Here is a 16,721-nt window from a genome sequence, read left to right as displayed (position 1 = left end):
TCAGTTTCATATCCAATTTGTCAAGTTGCTCTGGATCCCATGGGCTGCAACTTTTTGGACCAGTCTCCCATGTCAAAGGCTTTGCTGAACTCTATATAGACTACATCAAACACACTACCTACATCAAAACACTTTGTCATCTCCTTAAAGTGTAATCAAATTAGTCAGACAGAACCACCCCTATGCTGATTAACTCTGGCTCTAAGTGCAGGTTAGTCCTGTACCTGGGAATTTTTTTGCTACAGTTAACATTGGGGTAACCAACCTGTAGCTACCTGGCTTATCCTGTCACTTTGTTGAATAAAGGTGCCATTTTATTACAAAGTTTACGTTGTGTTGGTTTGCAAAGAAAGCGAATTTGCTAAAGCATCATTTGCTAGAACACTTATCCTGATGGAGTCAGGAATCTGGTCATATCCATTAATGCCCCCTTAAGTGGGTTGATCACCTTTGCAGGGATTGGGATATCAATAGTTACCCTCTCTGATTTGGCCCTTTTCCCCATTGTTATTCCCAAATAAGAGGATATTTAAGTTACTGGCAAAAGGTTTGACTTCCATTCCCACAACATTAAAAGGTTAAAACCAGTGTATTGAATGCAGGAGGGGTAATATTTACTTAGTCATAGAGCAATACAGCGCAGATACAGGCCTTTTGGCCCAATGAATCCATGCCGACCACATTGTCCACCTAGCTAGTCCCAATTTCCTGTGTTCAGCCCATATCCCTCCAGGCCCCTCCTCTCCATGCATCTCTCCAAGTGCTATGTAAATGATACTATTGTACCCACCTCAACCACTTAGTCTGGCAGTTCATTCCATATACTCGCCACCCTCTGTGGAAAAAGTTGCCCCTTAGGTCCCTTTAAATCTTTCCCCTCTCACCCTAAATCTATGCCCCTTAGTTTTGGACTCACCTACCCTGGGGAAAAGACTGCAATCTACCTTATGTATACCTCTTGTAATTTTAAACACTTCTATAAGGTCACCCCTCATTTTCTGTGTTCCAAAGAATAAAGACCTAGCCTGGCCAACCTCTCCCAATAACTCAGGCCCTGGCAACATCCTCAAATCTCTTCTGAACTCTTTCCAGTTTAACCACGTCTTTCCTATAACAAGGTGATCAAAACTACACAGTATTCCAAATGCAGCCTACCAACAACTTATGCAATATAATGTCCCAACTCCTATACAAATTATTTAATCTGGATAAGGGATATGCCTATGGCAAGCATATGTATTAAGAAAACCCATTAGTACATCACAGTAAATTACTTCCTGCTAAAATAACAGTTCAGTGTTAAGCTTATTTTAATTTTAAAATTGTATTGTATTGAGAGAAAAATTTCAGTTGTATTTTTAATCCTTTGATTTGCAAATTGAATGCATAAATTAAAATTTAAAATACTTAACCATATTTTTTATTTTCTTTTGTATACTTGAATGGTAGCTTTTATTTCAAATTTGTCCTAAGATTCAAGCAAAGTCACTCCTATTTGCTTGTTTCCCTTTCCTGTCTTTCTTGCTCAAAATTCCCTTGCAACATCTGCTGAGATGCTTCATAAGGTAGATAATGGCATGAGTAGATTTCTAAGTATCAAAAATTAAAAGCATACACAAGTGAGTTTGGCTGTGTAAACAGTTTTTACTTGAGAGAACATTCACTAGAAAGTGAATGAAATGTATTTTCCTTTTCAAAAACTAACATAAGCATTATGATGACAAGCCTTTATGAGAAGCATGAAGCTTAGGCAGGAATGATTGGTAGGTTTCCCAATTCCAGGTCCTAACCTGGTGTTTGGTGCCATATTTAGTTATAGCCTTTTTTATAAACCCTCTTTAATAAGCAGTTAATTTTTACAACCACAGCACCAGAATGCTGACCTTTTAAATAGAATACCTCTGCATTTGGTTCTGTGGTTTCTGCTTATTACCAACTATTCTGAATGTGAAAACAACAGGCTTGTACTTGCCAAATACAATACATCTCTGATGATCTGGCACTCTCAGGACTTCAGTGCCAAGCGAGCAGATTTTCCAGACTATTGGACCAATTAACAAAATTAGAACATTTTTAAAACATGCAATGAGATAACTAAAATTTTGGGATCATTTAGGAAAAGCAAAATTGCTCCTATTTGGTAAACAAATTTCATTATAACAAAGCCACTGAACTTCAAAAGATAGTCAAAACCCACCTGTACCCCTACATTTATTTTAATTCTTACTCGCCATTATTGTAGAGATAAGCACAGGATAAGATCTGAAGTAAAATAAACAACACTTGGCAATTAACCGCATTGTGCAGCACAGAACATGGTGGACTGGACCAGAATAGACTTGTTCTGTTACTGTGGCTAAAGATGCTGAACTAGGATTTCCCAACAATTAGATACCAGATTATCAGTTTTACTGCCCTGTATTTTTTTCAACTGATGTTGTTTACTATATTACGTAGTTTTGTATGTGATGCTTGCACAAAATGCTACCTGGTTATTATGATCAATATGCTGAATTCCTCATAAGCAATATGCTTGCGATTTATTCCTGGTCTAGTTCTGAAGTTCTTGACACCAGATAACAAACCATTAGTTTAAAGTGAACATGTTGTTGGACTTAACAATGCATGATGTACTGCTCACATATCATAGTTTTACACCTGCTTAATTCTTAATTTCTTAAATGCAAAGTAAGAAAATCCTCCTGAGAGGGAGGAACACAAACCTAACCAGTACAATCCTCAAGTGAGACTTCTAGTGGAAGTAGCAGAGGGTTGGGAACAAGTGTCTGATAATGGTCTGAAGAATAATTAAGGATGGGAAAACAAAGTTTGATTCTTGAGGCCATTATTTTGTCACCTTGATTCTGGTTGACAGAAGTGATTGCTTGTTGGCATAAATTATGTTTATGTACATGTCCTAAATCCCCACTTGTCACCATCTGGGAAGGGCCTTGCAACACTAAATGCTAGTTCCACAATACATGCTGAATGTTTACTCTGGAATAGGTGGTCCAACCATGCAGATTTATGTGGGTGTGAGCAACAACTTGGGATAGAATATTTGTCTAGAAGGTTGAATGTGAATTCTTCACATTCTGTAAAATTATATAAAATTCCTAAAATCTTGTAGACTTTAAAATCCAGTTTTAATCATTCCTACAAAAAAACCAACATATGTTCAACATCTGGTATGTCTTGCAAACACATGACATTTTACAGGTTGTGCTAGTTGTTTTCAATTGAGACTAAGTTCAATGAGTACATAAGGCACTGCTTTCTCAGTTTAGTGTAACTGTTTTTTAAATTCATTGCCGGCAGGTCTTGGAGTTGTTATTATCCTTCTGGCTACTGTAGTTACATCAATTACTGGGTTGTCAACTTCTGCTATATCAACAAATGGATGTGTTCGTGGAGGTAATGATTTTGGCTATACTTAGGTCACCAGAATACAGCACTGATTATGGTAGGTATATTGTCTCTTGGCAGCATGTTATCACATCCAAATCTAAGTGCACAAGATCAAAATTGCAATATTAACAATGGTGCCAAGATGACAATTGGTGTAAAAAGTCCTATTTCTAGTCTGAGCAGGGTATGGTCCAAGGATGCAACCAGTGCATGTTTCCCGTATTGGTACATTACAGGTACACTATTCAAGGATTACTTTCAGTTTAGTACATTTCAGGTATTTGCTCAAGGATGAGAGCATGGACTTCCTTTATTTATTGGTACATTTCAGGTATCCGTGGAGGAGTATAGCATGATTTTTTAAATTTTAAACACATTTCTGGTTCAGCTGCCAGCAACAACCGAAGGATTGAATTGCTGCATAGATCACTAGGTATGAGAGATGCTTAATATATATCTGGAATTCTTTACAGGTCTTGGTGTGATCATCATTTGCCTAAGTACGGCGGTTACAGTCTTAACAGGTATTTCTATGTCAGCCATTTGTACCAATGGAATTGTTCGAGGAGGTAATTTTCAAATTTTGTTGCAGTAGTTCAGAAAATTTGTGTCATATAAAATGGATGTAAAGGGAAAATAATGGATTAGTCTTATTTCACTTCTATTTCTAATCTGTAAATAATGGTTTCTATCAAACCTAATGTCTGAAAATTGTCTTTGCATTTCCATCAATGGAAATTAAAATTTCCTTGCATTTTTAAAATGTATTTTTGAATCTGATTTTAAATTTTTTCCATAAAGAAGCTAAACCTTGATTACTTTTCCCTTTGCATTAATTGACAAACCTTTTATCAGCTGAATGCAAATGTTAGTTTAAAGATGTACAGAGCTATCTCAACTGTTAAAGTTTAACCATTCCAAGTATATTAATAATGTTGTTCCATCTAATTAATATAGAAAACCTTAGTTTTACAAATGGGTTACAGAATTCTATCTGGAAACTTGTTTGGAGTTTTTTATGTAAAGCACAAGTCACTGTCACCTTATTCTTAATCTGAATTTCAGTTCAAGAACTTGGGCAATTGGGGAAGTTGAAAGTAATTTTATCACTAAACTTACTTTCGCCCATGGTTTAAAAAAAATCAGCAAAGGCACCAAGGCATCTAGTTTCTTGAAAAGGTAACCCACTATATTGGGTGTCCTGCTTACAGCAAAAGTTGTATTTAATATAGGAAATTTTCCCTATGCATCAGATGTAGAAATCTGCAATCCTGGGGATGGTCCAAAATTCTGTAAGTCGTCAATGGCACCATAGTTTGGATTGGTCTTTTTCAGTTGCTGGGAAAATTGGAGCCAGTGGCTTGTGGGGGGAGGATTTATGACAAAGACCTAAGTGGATGCCCTCATCCACTTCTAATACTTCCCATCATTGCCATAACAATCATGATCCTCCATATGACTGGATGGCAGCTGGTGGTTGAACATAGTGTGAATTATAATGCTCAAGGAGCACTGATTTTACAGCTATACTTTAAAATCATTCCCCAAACGTAAACACAATTGTTATCTATAAGACCATGAGGTACAGGAGCAGGGCTAGGGTATATACTTCCAGATGTAGTATTCAGTGATTATTTCTCTACCATGCCTCCATGCATTTTCCCCATTTTCCTTGATTCTGTTATCATCCATAAATTGTCCAGCTTAAATGCACTCAAAATCAGGGCTCTTGCAAAATCAGGAAACGGCTGAAACCCTCTCACCCCACATTGAGACTCCAGTTTCTTCTGGACTTCCAGACATGGGAAATGACTAGTTGCTGGGTGGATATGCCCCTTTAGAATTTTCTTGACAAATGCAAGCTTAGTCCATTCAGCTTAACTGCATGGGCCATTCCCCCGATCCTAGAACTGGTCTGATGAAACTTCATGGCATCCAGGAGGGCTTCTCGAAACAATGTGGATAATCCAACTAGAGAATGAGCTGTACTCTTACTGGGGAATGAGCCTGCCCAGGTGATTGAAGTTTCAGTGGGGGAGTATTTTTTGAACAGTGATTGTAATTCCATAAGTTTTAAGATGGAAATGAATCAGGAAAAGATTTTTCCTTGGGTGGAAGTAGTAAATTGGGGGAAGGCTAATTATAACAGTATTGGGCAGGAATTGGGGAAAATAGATTGGGAGTGGCTGTTTGGGGGTAAATCCACAGCTGACATGTAGGAGTCTTTTAAAGGCTAGTTGGCTAGAGTTCAGGATCAGCATGTTCCTGAGGATGAAAGATAATGATGGCAAGGTTTGGGAACCTTGAATAGCAAGAGATATTGTAGGTTTAGTCAAAAGAAAAAGGAAACATTTGTAAGGTTTGAAGCTGAAATTGATCAAGGCCCTTGAGAAATATAAAGGAAGCAGGAACAAACTAAACCAAGGAATTATGTGACCTGAAAGGGGCAATGAAATGTCCTTGGCAAGTAGGATTAAGGAGACTCCCAAAGCATTTTGTACATATTTTCAGAGCAAGTGGGTAGCTAGGGGCAGGTTCACTTGAGAATAAAGAGGGAATTAATGTGTGAAGCCAGAGGAAGTGAAGGAGCTCCTAAATAAGTTCTTTGCATCAGTATTCATTAAGGAGAGGATGTGAATGGTGAGATCAGAGCTGTGTTGATATTTTAGGGTAAGTTGATACTAAGAAGGAGGTACTAGAAGTCTTGAAAAACATTTAGGTGGATAAGTCCCCAGGGCCTGATGGAATCTATCCCAGGATATTGAGGGAAGCAAGGGAGGATATTGCTGGGGCTTTGAAGGATCTTTGTATCCTCTTTAGCTGCAGGTGGGGTCCCATTGACTGGAGAAAATCCAGTGTTGTTCCTTTGTTTAAAAAGGGCAGCGGGGATAATCCAGGAAATCATAAGTCGGTGAGCCTGACATCAGTGGTAGAGAAATTATTGGAGAAGATTCTGAGGGACAGGATTCACTTGCATTTGGAAGTGAATCCAAATCCATGAATCTATTAAGGATAATCAGCATGGCTTTGTGCAGGGGAGGTTTGTTTTTGAGGAAATGACAAAGATGATTGAGGGTAGGGCAGTGGAAATTGTCCACTTGGACTTTACTAAAACATTTGACAAGTCCCTCGTGGCAGGCTGGTCCAGAAGATTGTCACATGGGATCCACGGCGAGTTGGTAAATTGGATATAAAATTGGATTGGTTAGAGAAGATTGAGGGTGAAGGAGTATTATTCTGACTGGGGGTCTGTGATCAGTGGGGTTCTGCAGTGACCAGTGCTGGGACCTCTGTATATGATCTGGATGACAATGTAGGTGGTTGGATTTAGTAAATTTGCAAGATGACACAAATTGCTGGAGTTTGGATAGTGAGGAAGGCTACAGGGAAGGCAAAGGATAGAGCAGGATATAGATCAGTTGGAAATTTGGGTGGAGAAATGGTAAATTGGTACTGATCAAATCATTAGTAATTTGAGGTAGTACAAGGTAAAACAACTACAGAATGCAGAATAAGTAACAGCTACAGAGAAACTGTAGTGCAGGTAAACAATAAGGTGCAAAGTCATAAGGTAGATTGTGAGGTCAAAAGTCCATCATACATACTAGGGAACCTTTCAATAGTCTTATAACAATGGGATAGAAGCTGACCATGAGCCTGGTGATATGTGCTTTCAGGCTTTTCTTCTACCTGATGGGAGGGGAGAAGAGAGAATAGCTAGGGTGGGTGGGATCTTTAATTATGCTGGCTACTTTACCAAGGCAGCAAAGTGTAGAGTTCATGGAGGGGAAGCTGGATTTGTGATGTACTGAGCAGTGTCCACAACTCCCTGCAGTTTCTTGCAGCCATGGGCAAAGTAGTTGCTATACCAAGCTGTGATGTATCCAGAGAAGATGCTTTCTATGGTGCATCAATAAAAATTAGAGGGTCAAAGGGGACATGCCAAATCTCTAGCCTCTTGAAGTAGAGGTGCTGGTGAGCTTTCTTGGCTGTGGTGTTTACATGGTTGGAGCAGAACAGGTTATTGGTGATATTCGCTCTAGAAACTTGAAGCTCTCAACTCTATTGACCTCAGCACTATTGATATAGACAGGAGCATGTGCACTAGCCCTGCCCCCCCCCTCCTCCTGAAGTCAATGACCAGTTCTGTCCTTGATGTTGACATTAAAGGAAAGGTTGTCATGACACCTTGTCACTAGGCTCTCTATCTCCTTCCTGTACTCCGACAGATAGTTATTTGAGAGGGGCCCACTACAGAGGTATCATTTGTAAACTTGTAGATGGAGTTAGAGCAGAACCTGGCCACGCAGTCTTGAGGGTATAGGGAATAGAGGGCTGAGGACGCAGCCTTGTGGGACACCAGTGAGAATAATGGCAGATGGAGATTAATATGGGAAAGTGAGAGGTGGTGCATATTGGGAGGTCAAATTCAAGAGGAAAATGTACAGTAAATGGCAGGACCATTAGGAACATTGATGTACAGAGGGATAAGTTGGTAGCTCCCTGAAAGTGGCAACACAAGGAGGTGAATAGCATGCTTTCCTTCATCAGCTGGGGCACTGAGTATAAAAGTTGGGAAGTCGTGCTGCAGCTGTGTAAAATAGCTAGGCCACATTTGGAGTATCGTATTCAGTTCTGGAAGAAAGTATTCAGCCTAGAAGAAAGGCCTTTGTTTGCATTAAACATGCAAGGCTGATTCAGTTCACTGTGGCTTCAAATAAGATTTGTAAGTTTTATAGGTACTACCTGCTTAAAATGCCTTTCCATCTCAAATCCATCTCAATCACGTCTAGCCAGATAAGGTTCGGAAATGGTCAGTTGTCTGTTTCCTCCCTCCTATAAACGGACAGGTTTCAAACTGGTTTGGCAATGTTATCTATTTTTAAACATGCTAAATCTCTTTACATCTCACCGTTCTTCCCATCCAATATTTCACCTTCATCTCCTTGTGAAGGTAGACAATGTATGAAGAGTCATACCTGTATCTTAGTAATAGGCTCCTTAATTGAGCCTTTTCTGCTCTGTCCTACAGAATAACAAGTATCTAGTGAACAGCCATTTTGAAGTTTACATCACACTGCAATTTACTTTATGTGTCCTTTCCTACCCTTTGTATATTATATGCTAAGATATTTTCACTATCTCCCTTTGCTTCCATAATTTCCTGTTTAAAATTCCACCATTCAAAGAGAACCTGGCTTATTTGTATCCTAGCTCCAAATACTTGTCTTGGCTTCACACCGCAAAAACCTATCTCCATTATTGAATTATTAATTGATCTAGCTTTAGCTGGCTTTATTTTTTTTTCGGGGGCAGTGTGGTATTAGTGAAGGTGTGTGCAGTTCCAGACTTCTACCCTGTCCCTCAAAATATTGCCACACTTTCTTGAATGACCTATCTTTCCCTCTACATGCACATCATTGGATAGACTAAGCCTCACCACCAATCAATTTCTTTCAAAGTCCTGAGCCCCAATCAAATCTCTCTGTAATCTTCTGTATTGGAAAAAATTTATAAAACTAGGGTAGCACAGTGGTGCAGCAGTTGTTGCTGCTGCCACACAGTTTCATTGATCCAGGTTCAATCCTGACCTTCAGTGCTGCACCTGTGGAGTTTGCATGCTCTCCATTTATTGCACATGTTTTCTCTGCATGTTCTGGTATCTTCCCATATCCAAAACTTCCTGGCAGGTTACTTCAAGATTCAAGATTTGCTTTATTGTCATTTCTGAGTATTTACATACACAAAAAATAATGAAATACTGTTTCTCACCAGCTCATATCAGTGCAACAAAAAGAACAGTGATAAATATCTAAAATAGTCCATAAAAACATATCAACACCACATATTCATATCTGTTAAAGTACATTTATGTATTAATAAGTGCTTATTCAGCTCGATGAAGTTCAACGTATCAGGTAACTAACTATCAAAATATTTCTGTATTGATGTGAGTATGTATGTGTGTGGAGGGAGAGCTTGTTGGTGGAAGGGGACACAGTCCATTTATGATCCTGACTGCTTGTGGGGGAAAAAGCTGTTCAGCATCCTACTAGATCTAGAGCAGATGCTCCTATATCTCTTCCCCAACGGCAGGACGGAAAACAGGTCGTGAGAAGGGTGATGAAAGTCCTCAATGATGGCCGTAGCTCTGCGAATGCAGTGTTGCTGATAGATCCCCATCAAAAAGGGGAGGGGGCACCAATGATCCTGCTAGCTGTCTTCACTATCCTATTGAGCTGTTGTTGTTTGTAGGCCTTGCAGCTACCAAACCAGGAGGTGAGGCAGTAGGTCAGGATGCTTTCAATAGTGCCCCTGTAAAAAGTGATGAGGTGTGGAATAGGTAGGCCTGCCTTTGAGTCTCTGAAGGGGGTTAAGCTGCTGCTGGGCTGCTTTAACGATGGCTGCACTGTTAATAGTGGAGGTCAGATCATCTACTAAGTGAACCCCCAGGAACTTAATGTTGCTGACCCTCTCCACAGCAGCACCATCAATAGTTAGCGGTGTATGATCATGCTTGCCAGCCCTCCTAAAATCAATCACCGTCTCCTTTGTTTTGTCCACATTGAGGGTGAGATTGTGGAATCTGCACCACGCTGTTAGCTGCTCCACCTCCATGCTATATGCAGACTCATCATTGTCACTGACGAGACCCATCACTGTTGCGTCATCAGCGAACTTGATGTAGTTGGTGCTGAATCTAGCAATGCAGTCGTGTGTGAGCAGGCTAAACAATAAACTCAGGATGCAGCCTTGAGGTGAGCCTGTGCTCACTGAGATGGTTCCTGATATATGACTGCCAACTCTAACTATCTGCTGCTGTTGCGTCAGGAAATTGAGGATCCAATTGCAAATGCCAGTATCCACCTCAAACAGCTCAACTTTTCCACCAGCTGTTGTGGAATGATCGTGTTAAATGCTGAGCTGAAGTCAATGAAGAGGATCCTGGCATATGTATTCTTCCCCTCCAGATGTGACAGTGTGAAGTGGAGCAAAGTGGAGATTGCATCCTCTGTGGATCGATTGACTCTATATGCAAACTGCAGGGGATCTAAGTTTGTAGGAAAACAGGTCTTAATATGCTGCATGACCGATCGCTCAAAGCATTTCATTATTATTGGTGTAAGGGCCACAGGGCGGAAGTCATTCAGGCAGGCTGGGTTTGACTTCTTAGGGACCAGAATAATGATGGCACTTTTGAGGCAAGTGGGCACTACTGCCTGGCTGAGTGAGATATTAAAGATGTCTGCAAAGACATCCTTCAGCTGCTCTGCACAATCCTTTAAAACACGTCCAGGAATGTTGTCCGGCCACGCAGCTTTACATGGATTGACGCTGGTGAAGGCCTTTTTCACTCCAGCTGTAGACAGCTGAAGTACCTGGTCTGTTGATGATGGAAGCATCCGTGCCTGAACGGTGTTTTTTGCCTCAAAACCTGCATAAAAGACATTAAGTTTATCTGGTAAAGAGGGATCATTATGACATATCTTCAGTGGGGGGGGGGGGGGGGGGGGGGGGGGGGGGGGGGGGGGGGGGGGGGGGGGGGGGGGGGGGGGGGGGGGGGGGGGGGGGGGGGGGGGGGGGGGGGGGGGGGGGGGGGGGGGGGGGGGGGGGGGGGGGGGGGGGGGGGGGGGGGGGGGGGGGGGGGGGGGCTTGTAGTCGGTGATTGTTTGAAATCCCTGCCACAAACAACGTGTATCTTTGTTGTTCGTGAAGTGGCTGTTAAGTTTCTGTCCATACAGCCTCTTTGCCTCTCTAATACCCCGAGACAAGTTTTTCCTTGCCAATCTGTATGCAGCAATGTCCCCAGATTCAAATGCAGCATTACAGGCTCTCAGCAGTGAACAGACTTCCCCAGTCAACCAAGGTTTCTGATTGGCACACATCTTGATGGTTTTGACCACAGTCACATCATCTATGCATTTATTGATGTAGCCAATGACTGTCTCTGTGCATTCCTGCAAGTCAATGACATTGTCATATGTTGCTGCCACTTTAAATATATCCCACTGTGTATTTTCAAAACAGTCTTGCAATGCTGAAATTGCTTCCTGTGGCCATATTTTAACTTCCCTGACCACTGGCTTGTCTTGTTTCACCCTAGATCTATATGCAGGTGTAAGCATAACAGCTAGGTGGTCAGAGTTACCAATATGGGGAAGGGGGGGCTACTCTATATGAGTTTTTGATGTTTGTATACCCTAGGTCTAATGTGTTATTTCCCCTAGTTGCAAAGTTCACATGTTGATAAAATTTTGGCAAAACAGACTTAAGGCTTGCCTGGTTGAAGTCTCCAGCTACTATAAAGAAAGCATCAGGGTGAGCCATCTGCTGCACGCTGATATTGTTGTAGAGCTCATTCAAAGCCTCCTTCACATTAGCACTCGGTGGTACATAAACTGCCACTATAATAATCACCGTTAACTCCTGCGGCAAGTAGAAGGGTCGGCATTTCACATTCAAGAGCTCTACATGTGGTGAGCAGAGTGTAGAAGCCACCTTGGCATCTTGGCACCACAACTTATTGATATAAACAGCCAGGCTACCTCCCCTGAGCTTACCAGATAGCGAAGCTACTCTGTCTGGTCTATGGAGTATTAACCCCTCCAGTTGAATCACGGCGTCTGTAATGTTTTGATTAAGCCAAGTCTCTGTAAAAACAAAGACACAATCCCTCACGCTGCGTTTGGAAGCTCTCCGAAGTCTAATATAATACTTGTTGGCAACTGTAAATGGCCCCTAGTGTAGATGGAGGAGAATTGGAGGGGTGGGAGTTCATGAATGGATTTCAGGGAAATGGGACTGAGCTGGCATGGACTTCGTGGGCTGAATAGTCTCCATGTTTATGAAATATGAGAAGTTCTTATCTTTTGTTATAAATGAATATCGGAGTCCTAAGGTTTGGTAAATCTGCTGCCTTCCTTTTGAGGCTAATACTTAGACATATACTTGAACTGCAAGGAGTTTGTAATTATAATTTGGACACAATCTTTTATTGGTATTTTGGTTCCAGTTTAAATTAACTGTATTCTAATTGAAACAGGTGGTGCCTACTATCTCATTTCCAGAAGTTTGGGACCAGAATTTGGTGGATCTATAGGCTTAATCTTCTCCTTTGCTAATGCTGTAGCTGTGGCCATGTATGTTGTTGGATTTGCTGAAACTGTGGTGGATATTCTGAAGGTAATGTTTAATTTATGTTTGTCACTAAATAGGGGTTTCATTTTTAGATGCTCATTTACAAAAAATGGTGCCACATTTGTTTATATATTGCAATGTTCTGTCTAACCATTTATTAATCAATCATTTTTGCAGGAAAATAATGCTCTCATGGTAGATCCAATCAGTGATATCCGAATAGTAGGTTGCATTACAGTAGTAATATTACTTGGCATAACTGTAGCTGGCATGGAATGGGAGACCAAGGTAAGTGTTAAATGTAGTTTTCAAATATTTCAGGTTAATGTTGAATTTTCCTTTAGTAAATCTTAATATTTAGGTAAAGTGATATTTTAGTCAGTTTGCTGTAATAGCAAGTGTGGCATTGATACGGAATTAATTAGGTATTTTTGTCTTTACAGGCTCAAGTTATTCTTCTGATAATTCTTCTAATTGGAATTTGTAACTTCTTTATTGGAACTGTTATTCCAAGTAATACTGGGAAAAAAGGCAAAGGTTTCTTTAACTACCAAGGCAAGCCTTTATTGTATTATTAAAAAAACACATTTTAGTGAAGGATAAAAAAAAGTTTTGAACACTGGACTTGCCTGTTTCCTAACTTTTCTTAAACCTATACAGCTAACATATTTGCAGAGAATTTTGGACCATCTTTTAGGGACGGAGAAGGTTTCTTCTCTGTCTTTGCCATATTTTTCCCAGCTGCTACTGGTATTCTTGCTGGTGCCAACATCTCAGGTGATCTAAAGGTGTGTTCCTAACAAGAAACAAAATTAATGACTTTTGAAAATTAAAGATTATTTAAATTTATTCAGCAAAACTTTGTCTCAAAATATTGCACTTTAGGATCCTCAAGGAGCCATCCCTAAAGGAACAATATTAGCCATCTTCATAACTACTACAACTTATATTGCTGTTGCCGTCTGTATAGGTAAGATCAATTACTTTTGAATCATAACTGTTTAAAACTTCTACACAAGAATGTAGAAACTGAGAAGCGTACAGAATGCATTGACAGTAGTTTCGTATTCCACACTTGTGGTCATCCTAGAATTTTCACGCATGTTAGGAATGGAAATTGTAGGCTGAGAAGAACAGGAAAAAAATTCATGCCCAGATTTTTGTACACGGAATTTAAAACAATGAATTAAGAGGCTTTTCCAAAAATCTTACAATACTTCTGTCACTACTTAATGATGAGATGGATAGCTTAACCATGGGACTAAATGTGCTTTTGGTCCCAAATTTCCACAGATGGAAAGGGCTGCATGTTATTGCTAGCCAGAGGCAAATGCATTATCAAATTGGATGGAAAACCTTACTGTTTCCTGCCCAGCTAACAGCCACTGCTGGAGAGCCATTGAGCATCATGTCTGGCAAATGGAAAAGATTACATTATGGTTGCATGTCGCTGAGGAGAAAAGGAATAATTGGCCAGTAGATTGAGGTGGTAGGCAAAAATTGTAGTGGAAAGGATTGGCTATTTGCAACAGATTTGCTTGAGTGAGTAAAGGAACTATTTACTCCTATCCTGGCTCATGATCTAAAAAGGGCTTGTTGCTTACAACTAGTTTGCACCTTCAAAGCAGTCTGATTAAAAATCCCTGAAATGTATGAGTGAACAGCATATGGGTGCCTTTGGTAGATTGTGCTTGCATATTTCGGTGCTCTTAATGATGCCAGATTCTCTGCTGTTTGTCATGGCAGTGTTAATGTCCACCTGGATTGGGTGACTGTTTGTAGTCACAGATTGGGTGACTGCTTTGCAGAACACCTCTGTTTAGACAGCAAGAGTGAGCCTGAGCTTGCAGTTACGTGTGGGCTTAATTCTTCATCCCACTCAAACTGACTTCTCCATCTTTGGCCTTCTGCACTGGCCCAAGAATGTCCATCATAAGCTCGTGTTACAACCTTCTGGACTTGATATTGAATTTAATGATTTTTGGGTATCACCACCCCTGCCCCCCCCCCCCCCCACTCCCATGCCCAGTGTTTTTTCTCTTCTTTCTCCTTCTCTCTGCCCTCCACACAAGTGGCTATATATTTATGGTTCAATTTGTTTGCTCTTTTCTATCTCCAACTGTGTTTTGGAAATAATTGTTACTATGATAACTGTGGTCTGCATCCTATCAGACATACCCTCTATTCTCCCTCACCCCTCCCCCTCTAACTTAGAGCATGTTAGTCTTTTCCAGTTTGTTCCATCCTTGGACTGAGGTGTCAACTCTGTTCCTCTTCCCCCACACCCCTGCTCCCTCAGTGGCTGCCTGACCTTTTCTGTATTTGTTTTGTATTTCCAGCACCAGCAATTTTTTGCTCCAATTAATATTCATTCCCTTTGTTTTTGAGAGAACATATATTCTCAGGCAACATTTTTTCAATTAATTGATTCATTTGGTTAAGATTGTGTAAAAACATGAATAATACTTGGGCAAATGGATTTGAAGCCCTTTGAGAATCCCATGACAGAAGTCTTTATATTTGGATATGTAGTTCAGGGGATGAATACTGACATCAGTCCTAGAGCAAAGCAGAATTGTGGCTGCTCTGCTCAACTGGGTTGCTTCTATGTACCTACTGCAGTTTTTATATTCATAATGTACAAAAGAAGGAACACTGCAAAACTTCTACATTCATGGTCATTACATTCAGTAGTGTTAACTTTTTTTAAAAAACTATAGCACCATTACCACTTATGTGGCCCCCTGGGGTGATACACCCTTTCATTGTTTGAGGGACTTCCCCACCCAAAGCATCTCCATGTGCAGTAGCAGGAGGAGTCTGAACTGTGGTCCTTCCCCACAGAGCCTTTGCATTGGCTGCCCCAAGCCTCAGTGCATTCATCAGCACATACTCCAGCCTGGAAAGTGCCAGTCTGCAGCATTTCCTTATGGACATCTTGCTGTGCTGGAAGACCAACAAGTTTCGGGCAGACAAAAGGGTGTTTTTCACTGAATTGACCTTCCAGCAGCACCTGATGTCTGTCTTGGTGTGTGCGCCTGGTAACAGCCCATAGATCAGAGTCCCGTGATACACAGCTACTGGGGATGCACTGAAACAAGGACCCTTGCATCCTTCTCCACACCCTCTTGGCAAAATCCACAGTCTGCAAAGAGGTCAGTGACTGCCTTTTCCCCAACAGCTATCCTGAGGGCAGTGTACACTGGGGATGATGTGTTGTCTGTACAGAAAGGATCTGAGGGCCCCTCTCACCTCAACATATGAAGGTAGAGTTAGTTAAAGGGGACAGGAAAAATAGATTTAAAAAAATTAGAAAAGCAGTAGTAGGCATTTGAGGAAATGTTTCATAATTCCCAACAAGATGTATTCCTTGAGAGGAAAAAAGGCTATACAAGAAGTATGACCTGTCTGTGGCTAACTAAGAAAATTAGTATCAGATACAAATGAAAGACAAACAGCATTGTGAAGATTAACAGGCTGGACGATTAGGAGCAAAAGATGACTAAAATGAGGGAAAAAGTAGTAAACAAGAAATGTAGAAACAATAATGGTTAAGTGACAGGAAATGGTTAAGTGACAGGAAATGGTTAAGTGACAGGAAATGGTTAAGTGACAGGAAATGGTTAAGTGACAGGAAATGGTTAAGTGACAGGAAATGGTTAAGTGACAGGAAATGGTTGTATCAGGGTTTTTGGACTGAGGGATATATAGAAGATTTCCCCAGGGATTGCTGCTCTTCATATATTAATTGGAAGTGTGGGCACTGTGAGGCAGATGGTAACAGATTTTTAGAGGGTGACCTTGGGTTGTGGAATAGTTGGATATGTGGTAGATGACATTTAGCACGATGTTAACGTTGCATTTTGGTGGCAAGAACAAGGAGTGGTTACAGGAGCATAGAGAACTGGAGGGGTGTATGTGCATAAATGGGTGTAGTTGGAAGGACTGGTTTAGAAACCTTTTGAAACAGGCCTTGGGTTATGTAAAAAGTGATAGGAGTTCAAGAGCAAGAAAGTAATGATTAAAAAATTTGGCTATAATTGGAATGCTGAATTCAGTTCTGAGCAGCACACTTTGGGGGAAAAATGTGAAGGATGTAGAAGAGATTTCCTAGAACAATTCCAGCAATGAAGGACTTGAGTTGTGTGGATAGAACAGAGAAAACTAGAATAGAG

General features: G+C 40.7%; 1 protein-coding gene across 2 annotated transcripts in view; it reads left to right on the top strand.

Annotated features, from left to right (window-relative positions):
* The window catches only part of slc12a1 (solute carrier family 12 member 1), an 83,939-nt gene that overhangs the window by 13,832 nt on the left and 53,386 nt on the right, over positions 1-16,721 (top strand). Inside the window, exons 4-9 of one of the 2 annotated variants that reach the window (XM_052042361.1) lie at positions 3,319-3,414; positions 12,452-12,591; positions 12,724-12,834; positions 12,990-13,101; positions 13,207-13,334; positions 13,432-13,516. In XM_052042361.1, the coding sequence (XP_051898321.1) occupies positions 3,319-3,414; positions 12,452-12,591; positions 12,724-12,834; positions 12,990-13,101; positions 13,207-13,334; positions 13,432-13,516 (672 nt within the window). Of the gene's footprint in view, positions 1-3,318; positions 3,415-3,881; positions 3,978-12,451; positions 12,592-12,723; positions 12,835-12,989; positions 13,102-13,206; positions 13,335-13,431; positions 13,517-16,721 lie in introns of both variants that reach the window. The other variant, XM_052042362.1, reaches the window with a different exon arrangement.

Source organism: Pristis pectinata, chromosome 32, assembly GCF_009764475.1.
Source record: "Pristis pectinata isolate sPriPec2 chromosome 32, sPriPec2.1.pri, whole genome shotgun sequence".
Classification (NCBI taxonomy): domain Eukaryota; kingdom Metazoa; phylum Chordata; class Chondrichthyes; order Rhinopristiformes; family Pristidae; genus Pristis; species Pristis pectinata.
The sequence above is the reverse complement of the archived record's forward strand: the minus strand, read 5'-3'. Positions and strand labels throughout refer to the sequence as shown.